Raw genomic sequence first — 19,674 nt, 5'->3', positions numbered from 1 at the left:
TGCCATTAGGAAAGTCCAGGATAAGGTAGAGGGTTTGGAATTGAACGAGTTACATCAGCTGCTTGTTTATGCGGATGACGTGAATATGTTAGCAGAAAATCCACAAACGATTAGGGAAAACACGGAAATTTTACTGGAAGCAAGTAAAGAGATAAGTTGGACGTAAATCCCGAAAAGACAAAGTATATGATTATGTCTCGTGACGAGAATATTGTACGAAATTGATATATAAAATTTGAAAATTTATCTTTTGAATAGGTGGAGATGTTCAAATATCTTGGAGCAACAGTTACAAATATAAATTATACTCGGGAGGAAATTAAACGCAGAACAAAAATGGGAAATGCCTGTTGAGAAACTTTTATCATCCAATCTGTTGTCAAAAATCTGAAAGTTACAATTTATAAAACAGTTGTATTACCGGTTGTTCTGTATGGTTGTGAAACTTGGACTCTCACTTTGAGAGAGCAACATAGGTTAAGGGCGTTTGAGAATAAGGTGCTTAGGAAAATATTTGGGGCTAAGAGGAATGAAGTTACAGGAGAATAGAGAAAATTACACAACACAGAACTGCACGCATTGTATTCTTCACCTGACATAATTATGAACATTAAATCCAGACATTTGAGATGGGCAGGACATGTAGCACGTATGGGCGAATCCAGAAATACATATAGAGTGTTAGTTTGGAGGCCGGAGGGAAATAGACCTTTGAGGAGGTCGAGACGTAGATGGGAGGATAATATTAAAATGGGTTTTAGGGAAGTAGGATATGATGATAGAGATTGGATTAATCTTGTACAGAGTAGGGATCGATGGCGGGCTTATGTAAGGGCGGCAATGAACCTCCGGGTTCCCTAAAAGCCATTTGTAAGTAAGTAAATACAAAAGTGAATAAGTGCAGATTACTTTCTTTACTATAATAATAATAATAATAATAATAATAATAATAATAATAATAATAATAATAATAATAATAACAACTTACTTACTAGCTTTTAAGGAACCTGGAGGTTCATTGCCGCCCTCACATAAGCCCGCCATTTGTCCCTATCCTGAGCAAGATTAATCGAATCTCTATCATCATATCCTACTTCCCTAAAACCCATTTTAATATTATCCTCCCACCTCCCTCAAATCCATTTTAATATTATCTTCCCATCTACGTCTCGGCCTCCCCAAAGGTCTTTTCCCCTCTGGCCTCCCAACTAACACTCTATATGCATTTCTGGATTCGCCCATACGTTCTACATACCCTGCCCATCTCAAATGTCTGAATTTAATATTCCTAATTATGTCAGGTGAAGGATACAATGCGTGCAGTTCTGTGTTGTGTAACTTTCTCCATTCTCCTTTAACCTCATCCCTCTTAGCCCCAAATATTTTCCTAAGAATCTTATTCTCAAAAACCCTCAATCTCTGTTCCTCTCTCAAAGTGAGAGTCCAAGTTTCACAGCCATACAGAACAACCGGTAATATAACTATTTTATAAATTCTAACTTTCAGATTTTTTGACAGCAGACTGGATGATAAAAGCTTCTCAACCGAATAATAACAGGCATTTCCCATATTTATTCTGTGTTTAATTTCCTCCCGAGTGTCATTTATATTTGTTACTGTTGCTCCAAGATATATGAATTTTTCCACCTCTTCAAAGGATAAATTTGCAATTTTCATATTTCCATTTCGTACAATATTCTCATCTCGACACATAATCATATTCTTTGTCTTTTCGGGATTTACTTCCAAACCTATTTCTTTACTTGCTTCAAGTAAAATTCCCATATTTTCTCTAATCGTTTGTGGATTTTCTTCTAACATATTCACGTCATCCGCGTAGACAAGCAGCTGATGTAACCCGTTCAATTCCAAACCCTCTCTGTTATCCTGAGCGAAGTTAAAAAGTAAAGGTGATAGTGCACCTCCCTGCTTTAGCCCGCAGTGAATTGGAAAAGCATCAGATAGAAACTGGCCCATACGGACTCTGCTCTAAATAATAATAATAATAATAATAATAATAATAATAATAATAATAATAATAATAACTGTGAAATTGCTTAATTTCTTTTGTATGTCCATTCTCAGAAATCTCACCCCTTCCATGCTTAATATTGAGAAAGTTAGTTTGAAAAACTTCCTAATTTCGCTTCCATAAGGCCGTGTTGTGAACTTTTGAACTTGGAGTGAAGCAAGTATTCTGTTATCAACATTCTTAACTGTTTGTGGTATCAAAGAATGGTATGCCCATCTCAAACGTCTGGATTTAATGTTCCCAACTATGGAAAAGTATATAATTGCTGTGGGCCAACACTTTAAGATAATTCTTTAAGTAGTTCCTTCAGAAACCACGTGACCCCCGTGACGCAAGCAGTGAACGTCTGTCTATGGCGCAGTATAGTGCGTATCGATCGGCGGCCCTCGTAGTGCAGTTCCGTCATCTTAGCGCGCGTCGCGAGTTGCAATCAAAGCTCTGAGGAGCGCATCACACGATTTAATGACTTGCATTCATTACTGAGAAAAGCACGCTGAGTTGGGGCGTAATGAGGACTGGATGTGAATTGCAAGCAGGAGAGAACTTTGATGACGACCTGTATTTTGGTACCATTTTGTGGTTCTTTTCAGGGAAATAAAAATAAAGTAATATAATGAAACTCATATTTATGCTGAATCTTTGGTTAGAACTGTAGTGACTTCTATATGGATTTGAGGGGGATTCATAAGCATTGTGAACTGAGAAAGAAGAGTGTTCATTTTCTTACAACAGTACAAAGTTCACTTCACTTGCTTATACATAGTACCTATGTCATGCCTTTCTCAATGAAAATATCTATACCGTATTTATTTTAGTAACGTGGATGGATGGATGGATGGATGGATGGACGGACGGACAGACGGATGGATCGATGGATGGACGAATGAATGAATGAATGAATGGGCGCATGAATGATTGAGTGGATAGATGTATGCGTGAATGGATATACGTATGAATGGATGTACGCATGAATGAATGGATGTACGCATGAATGGATGGATGTACGCATGAATGGATGAATAGACACATGGATGAATGGATGGATGGATGGATGGATGTACGCATAAATGAATGGACATAGGCATGAATGAACGATATATGAATGGATGCATGCATGAATGAATGAATGAATAAATGGATGCATGCATGAATGAATGAACGAATGTATGCATGAATGAATGAATGGATGTACGACTAAATGAATGGATTGATGCATGAATGAATGAATGGATGTACGACTAAATGAATGGATTGATGCATGAATAAATGAATGGATGTACGACTAAATGAATGGATTGACGCATGAATGAATGAATGAATGGATGTACGACTAAATGAATGGATTGACGAATGAATGGATGTACGACTAAATGAATAGATTGACGCATGAATGAATGAATGGATGTACGACTAAATGAATGGATTGACGCATGAATAGATGTACGACTAAATGAAGGATTGACGCATGAATGAATGAATGGATGGATGTATGCATGAATGAATGGATGAACGCATGAATGAATGGATGTACGACTAAATGAATGGATTGACGCATGAATGAATGGATGGATGTACGACTAAATGAATGGATTGACGTATGAATGAATGGATGTACGACTAAATGAACGGATTGACGCATGCATGAATGGATGGATGTACGACTAAATGAATGGATTGACGCATGAATGAATGAATGGATGTACGACTAAATGAATGGATTGACGCATGAATGAATGGATGGATGTACGACTAAATGAATGGATTGACGCATGAATGAATGGATGGATGTACGACTAAATGAATGGATTGACGCATGAATGAATGGATGGATGTACGACTAAATGAATGGATTGACGCATGAATGAATGGATGTATGTATGTATGCATGCATGAATGGATGGACATATGAATGAACGAATGGATGGATGTATGCATGAATTAATAATGAATGAACGCATGAATGAATGAATGGATGTACGACTAAATGAATGGATTGACGCATGAATGAATGGATGTATGTATGTATGTATGTATGTATGTATGTATGTATGTATGTATGTATGTATGTATGTATGTATGCATGCATGAATGGATGGACATATGAATGAACGAATGGATGGATGTATGCATGAATGAATGGATGAACGCATGAATGAATAAATGAATGAATGGATGTACGACTAAATGAATGGATTGACGCATGAATGGATGTATGTATGTATGTATGTATGTATGTATGTATGTATGTATGTATGTATGTATGTATGTATGTATGTATGCATGAATGCATGAATGCATGAATGCATGAAAGGATGGCTGTATGTATGCGTGAATGGATGTATGAACACATGAATGAAAATGAATGGACGCAGAAATGAATAACTGTACGTATTGACAGATGCACGGATGAATGAATGGACGTACGGATGAATGAATGGATGGATGTACACGCATGAATGAATGGATGGATGTACACATGAATGAATGGATATACGGATGAATAAATGAATGAATGGATGAATGTATGAATGAATGGATGAACGCATGAATGAATTAATAAATTAATGTACGCATGAATGAATGGATGTATGAATGAATAGATGGACATATGAATAAATGAATGTACGCATGAATGAATGGATGGACACATGAATGAATGAATGGATGTACGACTAAATGAATGGATTGACGCAGGAATGAATGAATGAATGAAATATTGGGTAGATGGATGGATGGTTGGACCGATAGGTACGTGAATGAATCAGTATAGGTAGGGATGAATTGGTTGGCGGATGGATATAAAATTGGCTACGTTGATACTTGCATATGAATAATTTTGGTTCGTTGGACATTTGAATGGTTGGGTGGTGAAGGTGCATGATTAGTTGGTTCGTTACGTGGTGAGTGGGTGGACAGATAGTTGCAGGGATGTAAGGACGGATAGATGGCTGGTGGATGGTTTTACAAACGACCTCGACACGGCTTTCCCTGATAAGAGTACCTGATAATCACCAGACCAATCTTCCCCTTCTCCCTCGTACTTCACGTCCCAGTGCAACCTTCCATTTAGTTTACATTTCAATGTTTCTATTACGATGCAACTACAAAGCCTAATTCACCGTATGACGTTTGAATCTCTACTAATAACTTTCAAACTAATGGTAATCGGACCCAACCCATGTTCTTATGACATTTTATGCTCACAATGGCCTATAGAACTGATTTCTAAAGCGCGGATCTTTAGTCGGGAACCACTCTGTGTGTGAGCGAGTTAGCGAATCGGTAAGTGTGTGAGGGTGAATATAGCAGAGATTTAGTCGACCACTGAGTATGTGAAACTGTAATGGATATAAGAGTTAAAATATAACTGACGAAAAATGACATGTGTGAGAAAACTACTACAAGTTAGATGTAACTAAAAAGAACCCTTACCCAGCTCCCTCTTGTGAGAACGTGTTCATTTTCGTTTAATCTATCTGCAATAAATGCATTTCATATTTATAGTTCCATCTGCTGGCAATTGAATAGATTGGGTTTAATGAAATGCTAGAGCAATCAGTATTCATAGGCGTATGCATGTTAAACAAGCATAAATATTGAAAGGACGTGTGACCTAGTGCAACTGCGTGGCGTTTGTGTTAACTCCTGTACGGAATGCAGTTTACAGTATCGAGGAAACTTCAAAATTAAAGACGTGTTTGTATAAAATAAAGCACGAAATTTGTCGTAAATGGAATATTACCTAATATAGAAGCGAAACATAAACTTGTGTGATATAAGCATTGATTTATGAAAGCCACCGGCGTGGCTCAGTCGGTTAAGGCGCTTGCCTGCCGGTCTGAAGTTGCGTTCGGGCGCGGGTTCGATCCCCGCTTGGGCTGATTACCTGGTTGGGTTTTTTCCCAGGTTTTCCCCAACCGTAATGTGAATCCCAGGTAATCTATGGCGAATCCTCGGCCCCATCTCGACAAATATCATCTCGCTACCACCAATCTCATCGACGCTAAATAAGGTAGTAGTTGATACAACGTCGTTAAATAACTACTTAAAAAAAAAACAAAAAATAGCACAAATAATAATAAAATAAGACTAACCGAATTTTAATAACAGACCAGCAGTTGAGTTAATATTGCAAAGCAAAATAAATAAATATATTTTATTCAATAAATGAATTTTGGATATAAATGGCAGCAGAGTGCAGATACCGCCTTCTTGATTTTTTCTGACTTTACTAATCCAATTAACAATAGATTTGTGCACATATCTCAATTTTTTTTAAATTGTCGATTGGTCTATTATTGCATATCTCCATCCAATTAAGAGGCTTACTTACTTACTTACGGCTCTTAAGGAACCCGGAGGTTCATTGCCGCCCTCACATAAGCCCGCCATTGGTCCCTATCCTGAGCAAGATTAATCCATTCCCTATCATCATATCCCACCTCCCTCAAATCCATTTAATATTATCTTCCCATCTACGTCTCGGCCTCCCTAAAGGTCTTTTTCCTTCCGGCCTCCCAACTAACACTCTATATGCATTTCTGGATTCGCCCATACGTGCTACCTGCCCTGCCCATCTCAAACGTCTGGCTTTAATGTTCCTAATTATGTCAGGTGAAGAATACAATGCGTGCAGTTCTGTGTTGTGTAACTTTCTCCATTCTCCTGTAACTTCATCCCCCTTAGCCCCAAATATTTTCCTAAGAAGCTTATTCTCAAACACCCTTAATATGTGAATCTTTCAACAATTTTTTATTCAAATGCGTATTAAGTTCGATGTTTTAATTCTAAAATAATGACATTCAATAACTTGTCATGAAATCTTCAAACAGAATTAAGCATTTACAATAAGTTGAACACTGATCATGTGGTCAGCGCAATATAGAACCGCTTACCAAGGTAATATGTCGTCGTTCCAATGGTAGTATAGAGTTGTAAATATGCTTTGTATCGAAAATGAAATATATATTGTCCTTAGGCATGGAACAATAGAATCTATTATCATCTTATTTTCGTAAAAAAATATATATTCGTAACTTTATTATCGGGACTACATACAATTCTTAATTTTCATACGGGAATCGAATTCAGTTAAACTGTATTAAAGGCAAAACCTGAGTCACCGCTGCTGTAATGCATTTAAATAGTTATAAAATATTTTTCTCAAAATTATAGCTTGCAGTGACATTATTTAAGAGTTTAGAATTTATACACAATTTTCCATCATCTCATTGTCACTTCAGGCGGAAGCACTTAATTAGAAGGCACAAATTTCCCCGAGGCTTTCATATAATTCATGACGTGGCAAAGTCTCTGCCTGCAGAAATTAAAGCTTTATCAGGTAAACACACCCGTTTTACCAACGTGGGAGCATAGCATTCATCATTCACGCACTTCCCTATGTTAAAACGACCACAACATGTTGAATATATCAATTTTTGTGTCAATGTAGCATTGCATGATTAATCTACTTAGAATTAAGTCACATGAAACACTGCAAAACAGAGATTAATACTAGCTACTAATAAAAAAAAACTCCAATTCAATTCTTGATCTAAGAACACGTTGTCCTAATTAATTAAAAAATTAAATCATATACATAAAAGGTCGCTAAAATAAAAATGAAGTAACTAAAGGAACCGAAATTATAGTTTTTTTTTAACTTTTTACTTGTTTATTTGACGACGCTGTATCAACTACGAGGTTATTTAGCGTCGATGATATTGTTGATAGCGAGATGATATTTGGCGAGATGATAATCATTGTAGGAATAGATGTTGATACATGAGCTGATTTACATCAGCAACTATCATTTATTATTGTTGTAGCTATTATTATTATTATTATTATTATTATTATTATTATTATTATTATTATTAGTATTATTATTATTAGTATTATTATACATTGATAAAGGTGGTGAAAAGTTTTTATGAAGAAACCAAAATTGTAATAAATTTTAGAAAAAGACAAACCAGAAAAGATTTTAACAAAATGTAGGGGTTAAGCAAGGGTTCATATTTTCTTTTACTTTATTCTGTAGCCTATACCACTGCCTGCTGGATCACTGCGATACAGCAGGCAGTAGTCTATGCAGATGGAATTTGCCTGTTTTACTCTAAACAAAACAAAACAGCAAAACATTCATTTGTTTTCTTGATCAGCGCCCACTCGATGCATTCGTTTCCCTCTCTTAAAGAACATAAAATTGACCGTAGTTATCTAATAGCACTGATGCCAAATGAATTTATTCCTTAAATCAGCAATTAGTAAATCGAGATAAGTTGATTATAGATTTATTTTCGTGCAACGCAATAAACACTTAAATAAACCAGACATCAACTGATTGGTGCCCAGGGACTGATTTGATTTGCATTTCTGCAACCGAGCCTTAGATACTTCTCTTACATTAGTGTACTCAGTAATGGCATCGCTAATTTTATTGTTCTGCAGGTGACGCTGGTGCCTTCGAGCGAAGAACGTACTTTTCACCGTACATCGGTTCATCGTGAGTCTAGCAACCCTTGGTTCGACCAAAAATTCACCTTTGAGGTTCTGCCCACCGATTTGGACAAAAGAGTATTCGTCTCTGCTTGGCATAGGGACAAAGAGAAAAGGTAAGAATCTACAGTAAATTCAGTCAAAAGTTCTGGTGAAAAGGAAGTAGTGTAAATAATGTGTGCCAAAATGAAATCAAAATATCAAAAACACTCTTGTTTGGATAGCTATAAGCCAGTGGTGCCACGAAATCATCACGGCAACTTACGATTTTGAAGTTCTGGGAATGCTGCATGCTCGTCTGTGAAATATTGCATACAACGTAGGTACGACTACACAGAGTTCAGGCAGGAGTAGAAAGTGTTACAGTCAGCAAGGGATTGTAGTTGTAGGGAAAATCACAATCATACAAATGAGACGATTTATTTTAATGCTCGAGTTGTTTGGACTTTTTCCATTGCTAATTTTCAAAATTGTACTGTAGCACAACGTTTCGAAGAGTGGATTTCTCTTCGTCGTCAGATGAAAACCTACTGTGGGGATCGTTACAGGCTAGCTGTTTGTAACGATCCCCACAATAGGTAGGCTATCATTGAAAAATTTATTGAAAATACAAAAGACAATTTAGAACACAAATTACATTTTATAACGAATATAAATAACGGTTAATTATGGAAATCGATGACTTCAGTGCAGTACAGGATATCATGTCCAGGGTGCTGTCAGGAACTTTTAATTTCCGGAAGTCTTCTAGGGACTCCCGTGGGATTGTGCCTCTAGCCCCAATCATAATTCCTGTAACGTCCCCAAATCACTGCAGCATGGCAGATAGATTGCCAGTTTTCCTTCGCAAACTTCTTTAAGTAGTGCCTCGCTGTTCTCAAAACGGACTGTGGGATCTAGAATGAGTTCACTTTTTTTCGGTCTATAACAATGATATCTGCTCTTCTAGTTGATCCGTCAGCAGAAAGGCACCCAATTTCCTCGTACACCTCATACTTATCAGCCCGGCGAAGTTCATCGACAATCATGGAGCGAATTTTATTATGACGGTCAATTTTCAGTAATCCTCCCTTCCGGCAAAAACCCAGTACATGGGCTAGAGTTTCTTGCTCATCGCATCTTCTGCAATGGGCAGTACCAAGGCTTCCGCCTGGGAGGGTTCTGACTGGAATTTTAGCAGCTTCAATCTATTGGCTATTCTTGTTGCAACTCCATGCATTTCTTTTCTTTCAGTGGGAATAAAATGTGACGCCTATTGTTTCTATCGTTAAAAATAATTGAATTAAACATAAATATTAATTTAGAATTGATTAGGAGGCCGATTATTAAATCCTGGTTGGGACAGCTATCCAGTATCTTTGTCCTCAAGCATGTACAAAAGTTTGTTTATTTTGACATTACACTTTTACTACGTCATACTACTTTTGACCAATAAAACGGTACGAAAGGACGTCTTTCAACCGATTATGGCTGCTTATCGCACAATTTTATCACTTTCCAAGCATTTGTTTACTTTTATCGCTTCCCTAGCATTTGTTTGTTTTTATAACTTCCCTTGCATTTGTTTATTTGTTTCCCAATATTTCAAACTTCAAATTCTTTACGATATTATAAAACATGCTTTATGGTCGTCATTTGTTTTTCGCATAGATAGTCGACTGAAAATGGCGGCTCCGTTCAAATGTTTTGGTGAAAGTAACATTAGTGAAATAGAATTTTAGTAAGTCAATTAATATCTATTTTATTTTATTAGAGTACTTTATTTCTACTAATCTTTATATACTTTCTTCTGTTTTTAATATCTCCCTAGTCCACACCTATGGAGTAACGGTTAGCGCGTCTGGCCGCGAAACCACGTGGCCTGGGTTCGATTCCCGATCGGGGCAAGTTACTTAGTTGAGGTTTCTTCCGAGGTTTTCCCTCAACTCAATATGAGCAAATGCTGGGTAACTTGCGGTGCTGGACCCCGGACTCATCCCATCCCATTCACACTCTAAATAACCTAAGCTGTTGATAAAGCGTCGTAAAATAACCTACTGAAAAAAAAATAAAAACATCTCCGTAGCATTTGTTTCTCTGTTTGCCAACATTTCAAACTGCAAATCTTTATGGTACTATAAAACATGCTTTGCTATCGTCGTTTGTTTACAGCATAGACAGTCAACTGAAAATGGGGGCTCCGTTCAAACGTTAGGTGAAGCTAACATTAGTGAAATAGAATTTTAGTAAGTCAGTTAATATTTTATTGTATTAGAGTATTTTATTTCTTCTAATCGTGTAATATTCCATTTAAATCCCACTCGAGTTTTGATTTTCTCTAGATAAAAAAAAATCTCTAGTTAGATAACTGTTTGTAAAAATTATTTTTAAAACAGTTTTTTTATCTGCAAATTGAAGATATGATGTATTACTTCTAAGTCATCGTAATTCAAAATGCATTAATTTTTATTGGTTTAAAATAGAATTTTTCTGAAAAGAACGATATATATTTAGCATGAAATTCTGTTTGAGAATATGTATATCAAAAAATCAATTTGGTTGTCCTTCACCCTAAGGCTCCTTTTCCTGTGGAACATCACATTTGTATATTTCATGCTCGAAATCTGACCGTAACATATACAGGGACATCATTTTATTTTTACTTCAATTTTTATTGTACATGAGTTTTTGAATGTACTTCACTCCCACCCCTTCTACTAAGGAAGTTCCAACTCCACACAGAACCAAGACCGCAGATAGTAAGCAGTACTGAGTTACTGAGTATAGTACGTTCCAGAAATATGTTCGCGTTTTCCAGTGACGAAAGAGCTTTCAATATTGAATCATATTTTCGTACAGGTACTGTCCGTTTGCCTACGTCGCATCCCGATTTCCCCCACCTGCTTCTACTCGCCCCTCTGTAATAGCTGGGCTGTCTGAGTAATTTTATATTTTCGGGTGGGGCAGAAGTGAAGATTGAATTCACAGTACGTAGAGTAGGTACAGAATTATTTCAACATGAGTTACTAGTACGAAGGACGAAACTGCCAATTGGAATTAGATGCAATAGTCTATAGTGCGATAATATGCACAAAAGAACTGAAGCCTGTATCGAAATGAACGGCCACCATTTTCAAAATTGTGTTTAAATATCCATATTATGATTATTTTTCAATTTAACTTCTTTGTCTATATTGTACGCTAATGTGCTGTAGACAGCGTAATATACACTGCATAATGAATAGACATGGGTAGACATAACGGCTCGGTTAGAAAAGCCAACGTACTATGGTAGGAACGATCATGATTTTAAAATCAAATGTAGGAAACAGAAAACGGATGTAGGTAAATTCTCATTTTTAAATAGAACTATAAATGATTGGAATGACCTACCTGCAGCGGTCTTTGAGGGCTGTCCTTCCTTAAGGAGATTCAAGAATAATTTAAAGAGTTGTGTATAAAGTGCAAATTAAAATTAAGGCGACATTTAACATTTATTTTTTAAGGTGACATGTATTTATTTAGCCTGACGAGTTACTTCCTTGGTTTGAATTGTAAATTATTTAAAAATAGCGTGTAAGAGGGGCTTAGACTAGAAATGTTTAGTTTAAATGTAGTTCTGCTTATAAGTACAGTATGCATAAGGGTGTAATTATTTGTCTTATTTGAACTGTTGTATCAGTGAAGCGACGTGAGTCAGTGAAGTTATGGTTTTACAGTGCAGTGAATAGTTCCGATCAGTGATAATTTATAGCGTCGATGAAATGTGTTCTATAGTGTCAGTGAAATGTGTTACAGAGTGTCAGTGAAATGTGTCCTAAAGTGTCAGTGAAATGCGTCATAGTGCCACTACAGTGAGTGAGATGAGAATAAAGTGAAAGACTATTGAAACTTATGTAGGACCTATACATAATAATGTAGGTTGTAATGTAAAATTAGGTATATTATTTATGTTTTATTATTATTGTGTGAAATTATATTGTGTATTCTTATTGTATTGTGTATAAAATTGTAGACCTATTGTGTATTGTATAATTATATTGTGTATTGCTTATCATTTTATTGTGTATTGTTTATATTGTGTATACCACTGCCACCGGGTGCATGCCCACTTGCAGTGTAAATAAATACATACAATACGTTCGCATGGATAACTCACTTCGTGAGTAAAAACACTTATTCTTAATACAGTACTGTACTTTGATTAAAGAAAAACCTAATGAAAATTATCAAACTCAAAATCGCGATATTTCCTAGTTTACGTAAATGGATGAACTACTTTTCTTCCTTCCTATACCTAGTAGAGTGATTTGTGTTTTACGCCAGTATCATCGAACTCCAGTCTTGGAGGGGGGAGCAAGCGGTGTTTCCGGTTCTCTAAAGGTATAGACAGGTTAATATTAAAAATGTTAGTAAAAATAAAATGATGTCCCTGTACTTACTTGAACAGTGCAGTCTTTATGTAACGTACAGCTTGACATACATTGACAGTTAAGCGTACGCATTGCATTTCAATATTTGAGAGGCAGTGAGCTCCACGTAATGGAAGTCCACCATGATTAATGGCGGACAGCATCACACATGCTTCTGAGAGCCAGCCGTGATATGATCGATGCGACGCAATTAAGAACGTAACAAATGACGATCTTCCAGCTGAAAGCTTGTCGCACACTACAATCTGTACAGTTCAGTATCTCCTCTTGCCAGTTTTATGACGTCATTGTATGAAAAATTGTGCTGCCTTAGCCGTATATTAGTCACTGGAGGTTTGGAGATTCAAACTGGAAGGTATGTCTGTAGCAGCAGTTAATCAAATTGTGATTGATGCGAATGTGTGTATTGGAAGATAAATGTATGTATGTATGTATTTATTTACACTGCAAGTGGGCAAGCACCCGGTGGCAGTGGTATATACAATATTAACAATACACAGTTAAAATGATAAGCAATACACAATAAAATTTACAATACATAATAAAATTTACAACACATATACAATTTTATACACAATACAATAAGAATACACAATACAATTTAACACAATAATAATAAAACATAAAATAAAACACCTAATTTTACAACACAACCTACATAATTATGTATAGGTCCTACATAATTTTCAATAGTCTTTCACTTTACTCTCATCTCATTCCCTGTAGTGGCACTATGACGCATTTCACTGACACTTTAGCACACACTTCACTGACACTCTGTAACACATTTCACTGACACTATAGAACACATTTCATTGACGCTATAAATTATCACTGATCGGAACTGTTCACTGCACTGTAAAACCATACCTTCACTGACTCACCTCGCTTCACTGATACAACAGTTCAAATAAGTCAAATAATTGCATTCTTATGCATACTTATAAACAGAACTACATTTAAACTAAACATTTCTAGTCTAAGGCCCTCTTACACGCTATTTTTAAATAATTTACAATTCAAACCAAGGAAGTAAACTCGTCAGGCTAGATAAATACATGCCACCTTAAAAAATTAAATGTTGAATGTCACCTTAATTTTAATATTCACTTTATACACAACTCTTTAAATTATTCTTGAATCTCCTTAAGGAAGGACAGCCCTCAAAGACCGCTGCAGGTAGGTCATTCCAATCATTTATAGTTCTATTTAAAAATGAGAATTTACCTACATCCGTTTTCTGTTTCCTACATTTGATTTTAAAATCATGATCGTTCCTACCATAGTACGTTGGCTTTTCTAACCGAGCCGTTATGTCTACCCATGCTTTCTGACCTAGATGTGCTCTATACAATGATGTTATTCTAGTTTTCCTACGTCTGTTTTCCAAAGTTTCCCATTTAAGTTCTTTTATCGTATCGTTCCCATCTTCTCTTTTACCTTTAACAAATTTAGCTGCCCTATACTGGATTCTTTCTAAGGAATTTATCTGATATATTCTATAGGGATCCCAACATGTAGTTCCGTATTCCATTAACGGTCGCACTAATGTTAGATATGCTATTTCCCTCGATTTGGGGCTAGCCTTTCTCAAGATTCTCATAATAAAGTGAAGTGCCCTCCATGCTTTGCCTGTAACATTATCAACATGCTCTCCCCAAGAAAGTTTGGAGTTTAAATACACTCCTAGGTATTTACAACATTGTTCTTGCGGAATTACAACACCACTGAATTCGTAATTAAGACTAGTTTCCTCTCGGGTTTTACAAAATGTTATAGATTTACTTTTAGAACCATTTATTTTCATCCTATGCTTTAACGCCCAGTTGTAAATGTTATTCAAGTCTGTTTGAATAGCATCTACATCTGAATTATTTCTAATCTTTCTATAGATAATGCAGTCGTCTGCAAATAGCCTCACATTTGATGTAATATCCTGGCATAGGTCATTTACGTATATTATAAAGAGTAATGGACCCAGAACGCTGCCCTGTGGCACCCCTGAACTTATATTTCCAATTTCCGATATTTCATGACCTACTCTAACTCTCTGGGTTCTACCTTTTAAGAATTCTTGGATCCATAGCACCACTCTTTTATCTATTCCTAGCCTACTTAACTTATCTATTAATATGTCATGTGGCACCAAATCAAATGCTTTCGAAAAGTCAATCACAACTGCATCGATTCTTCCGCCTCTATCTACCTCTTCAGCTAGATCCTGAACCAGCGACGTAATTTGACTATCACATGAGAAGCCTTCCCTAAAACCATGCTGGCGGTTGTAAAACCAGTCTTTCGCATTTAGAACATGACGAATATAATCCGATATCAAATGCTCCATGACTTTACATACGACAGATGTAAGGCTAATCGGTCTGTAGTTTCCGACATCTAATTTATTTCCACCTTTATGTATGGGTACCACTATAGCTGATTTCCAGTCACATGGAATAGCTGCATTGTTTATGGAAACATGAAATATCCGGATAGGTAATAGTTTATCTGTACAATTGACTTATAGTATATAGAGAAACTTTTACTTCTTACAACAGGTGATCAAGGTTTAAACAATTCTGGAATACAATTACTAAGTACATGAATGAAAATAAATAAGATCATCTTAATGTTTATATAATTCATTTCAAATATGCATGTCAATAGTTTTTCAAAGACAAATATCACTATGAATAAAATAAAATAAAATAAAAATGACTGCGATGGTGGCTCCCTGGTCGCTCTACAGGCACAACCAACTGTAGGCACTGCAGTGAGTATGAAACTTTACCTCATGTGCTTGGGAGTTGCCCACAGGGAGAAGTACTCAGAATAAAACGTCACAACATCATACGTTCTATGCACTTCGATCCAAAAATCTAGACGGTCACGAGGAAGTTCATTGTATTGCTGATGGTGGGAGCAATCGTAGGATCGATATCATAGCTATAAATAGGAATAAACAGACAGCCGAAATAATTGATCCTACCATCAGATTTGAAATCTCAGCCACTCAACCATCTGAAGTGAACGAAGAGAAAAAGAAAATCTACGAGCCCACGATTCAGTACCTATCAGCGAAATACAACATAGAAAAAATCACAGTTACCGGTCTCTTCTTCGGAGCGAGAGGCACCATTCCGAAAGCCTTTGTAAAGTGGAGGGAAAAATACAAGCTGACGAGAGATCTTCAAGATGCCATCGTCACCACCATTATAAAATTTTCTGTAGCGATGCACTTCGATCCAAAAAACTAGACGGTCACGAGGAAGTTCATTGTATTGCTGATGGTGGGAGCAATCGTAGGATCGATATCATAGCTATAAATAGGAATAAACAGACAGCCGAAATAATTGATCCTACCATCAGATTTGAAATCTCAGCCACTCAACCATCTGAAGTGAACGAAGAGAAAAAGAAAATCTACGAGCCCACGATTCAGTACCTATTAGCGAAATACAACATAGAAAAAATCACAGTTACCGGTCTCTTCTTCGGAGCGAGAGGCACCATTCCGAAAGCCTTTGTAAAGTGGAGGGAAAAATACAAGCTGACGAGAGATCTTCAAGATGCCATCGTCACCACCATTATAAAATTTTCTGTAGCGATGCACTTCGATCCAAAAATCTAGACGGTCACGAGGAAGTTCATTGTATTGCTGATGGTGGGAGCAATCGTAGGATCGATATCATAGCTATAAATAGGAATAAACAGACAGCCGAAATAATTGATCCTACCATCAGATTTGAAATCTCAGCCACTCAACCATCTGAAGTGAACGAAGAGAAAAAGAAAATCTACGAGCCCACGATTCAGTACCTATTAGCGAAATACAACATAGAAAAAATCACAGTTACCGGTCTCTTCTTCGGAGCGAGAGGCACCATTCCGAAAGCCTTTGTAAAGTGGAGGGAAAAATACAAGCTGACGAGAGATCTTCAAGATGCCATCGTCACCACCATTATAAAATTTTCTGTAGCGATATTTCGTCAGCATCTTTATGGTGTACATTCAATTTAAATTATACTTGGTTCTATTTTTTTTCTTATGTCTTATTCACTTTTGTCTGAAACCTGTTTATATAATTTTTCATTTTAAATTTTATTGTGAGCTAATCTGTGTCGCAGGGCAAACCCAAAATATTGGGTCAGACTACTAAAAAAAATTAGCTATTAAAAATAATTTAATTCCAAACGATCTTAATTTTAACGTCTTGATTTTTTGCATCTTGTACGAAAGATGGAATTTTGAAAAATTGTGACTTGTTTAAGTCACCTTTGAGATACCGGTAAAGTTTTATTCCTTCATAGTTTTCTGCCTAAGTACAGGTCTTTCACTGCAAACCCAGGATTATCTCATATTTTCTATTTTCTGCCTTTCTCTTCTTATAATACATATATCTTAATGTTGTCTATCTTGTGCCTCGAACTCTTCTCCCGTTCACCATTCCTTCCAGTGCATCCTTCAGTAGGCAGTTTCTTCTCAGATAGTGACCCAACCAATTCATTTTTCTCTTCCTGATCAGTTTCAGCACCATTCTTCCTTCATCCAGTCTTTCCAACATACCTCCTATTCTTATTTTGTCTTCCATTTAATACGCTCCATTCTTCTCCATGTATTGTATTGTATTATATTTGTTAACATTCCATGGTATTCATACATTGCTTACAGCTAGAATATGGAACAAGTCAAAAAACTTAATACTATTATAAACTCTTAATTTATAAGTCACAGTCTAGATGAAATATATACAGACGAGATTTACAATATAGTCTACTAGTACAACACAAAGTTTTAGTATCAATTTCATGAAGTGTTATTGAATGTCATGAATTCACCTACAGAATAGAAGGCGTGAGAAATTAGGTACTTCTTTAATTTGGCCTTAAATAATTTTATGTTTTGAGTTTCATTTTTTATATCGATAGGGAGGCTATTAAAATTTTTTACTGCCATATAACGCACTCCTTTTTGATAGCACGATAGACTTGCCGATGGAGTATGAAAGTCATTTTTTTGACGTGTATTTATGCTATGAACTGTTGAATTAGTTACAAAGTTTTCACGATTACATACGAGGAAGACTATTAATGAAAAGATATACTGACAAGCCATGGGCATTATTTGTAATTTTTTAAAAATAGTCCTACAAGAAGCCCTAGATTTGGCACCTACTATTATTCTAATTACTCTTTTTTGTCATAGAAATATATTGTTACTATCTGTGGAATTTCCCCAGAATATTATTCCAAAACTCATTACCAAGAGGAAGTATGCAAAGTATATTGTTTTTAAGGTATTGATATTTACTATCTTTTGCATAGATCTAATAGCAAAACAAGCTGAATTTAGTTTGAGGGTAATTTCTTTAATATGATTTTTCCAATTTAACACATTATCGATTTTTAAGCCAAGAAATTTGGTTGTCGTTGTTTCTAATAGGGATCTGTTGTTAATTATTGCACTAGAAATTTGCGAGGTTGAATTTGCACAGAATTTAAATTGAATTATGTTAGTTTTGTTACAATTTAATACCAATTTATTGACTGAGAACCAGTCACATACTTTGAGGAGAATTTCCTCTGTTGAAGATTGGAATGTGTTGGAGTTATTGGCTGTAATTACTATACTTGTGTCATCTGCAAATAATATGGGATGACCTACATCTCTTATTAGGGGGGCAAGATCATTTATAAACACTAGAAAAAGTAGGGGACCTAATATTGATCCTTGAGGAATTCCATTATTAATAGTTCCCCATGTCGATGCAGATTTCATAGTTGTATTGATTTCAACTTTTTGTTTCCTATCTACATTTCAAATGTTTCTTGTCTCTTCGATACAGTTTATAGAAATCTGAAGGAAAAAAAGGGACAGGAATGAGATTATTTAAAGTTTATAAGATAAGTCCTCTCTCATAGATATCTTATGACGCCAAAACTCATTCTAGTATAACAAAATAACACGTCTCAAAACAATGGAAATAGGTTATTGAAGATAAACAGGTAATTACAGCCAAGAGAAAAATATGTACAAAGTAGAGTAAAAGTAGACAACGAATTGGTATGACATATTAACAAAATGGAAGTTCAGAAAAGAGCAAAAGCAGTTTGCACTCACAGTTCGATAGAAGATAGAAATTTGGGATCATCCTGGGAAGAGTTGGAGAGATTAAACGAAAATATAACTACTTCCAGTAATAATGATAATTGTGATGATGATGGTGATTATTATTATTATTATTATGATAATTATTAAAGCCGACAATGCTTACGTCAACAGTCAGACATTTCGGAACTAAGTATAGTGTGTAAAACCGATTGTCTAGCGGTTCAGCTATAAATTACACATCTCACAAAAGTCGATTAAAATGTGTATGTCATAAAATCGTGTTAGTATGGATAACTGCATGGTTTGATGTGATGTTGTAACCCTTAAACATACGCGCTTGAATGCTCGTTAAAATGTCCTCAACATAGTGAGCCTTCATCTGCAGCGAACTTTGCATTATATAAATTTCCTTGTCCACTACTGCAAGAGTACAGCCACGGATATGTGAACAAAAACGATGAAAATTTTAATGTCGAAACTTACGTAATTTCAATTCATGGCTCCGGGGTATCGCTATTGGAAAGAAAACATTTTTCTCATTAATTATGTGTCAAATCCAATATACATTAAAAGAGAACGAAATAATTATTTCATTTCATGTTTTTTAATAATATTTTAATT

At 35.8% G+C, this 19,674-nt stretch overlaps 1 protein-coding gene across 1 annotated transcript in view; it reads left to right on the top strand.

Annotated features, from left to right (window-relative positions):
* PsGEF (Protostome-specific GEF) overlaps positions 1-19,674 on the top strand; it is a 509,082-nt gene that overhangs the window by 136,987 nt on the left and 352,421 nt on the right. The window contains exon 8 of the mRNA XM_069840300.1: positions 8,486-8,649. Coding sequence (XP_069696401.1) covers positions 8,486-8,649 — 164 coding nt within the window. The remainder of the gene's footprint in view (positions 1-8,485; positions 8,650-19,674) is intronic.

Source organism: Periplaneta americana, chromosome 11, assembly GCF_040183065.1.
Source record: "Periplaneta americana isolate PAMFEO1 chromosome 11, P.americana_PAMFEO1_priV1, whole genome shotgun sequence".
Taxonomy (NCBI): Eukaryota; Metazoa; Arthropoda; class Insecta; order Blattodea; family Blattidae; genus Periplaneta; species Periplaneta americana.
The sequence above is the reverse complement of the archived record's forward strand: the minus strand, read 5'-3'. Positions and strand labels throughout refer to the sequence as shown.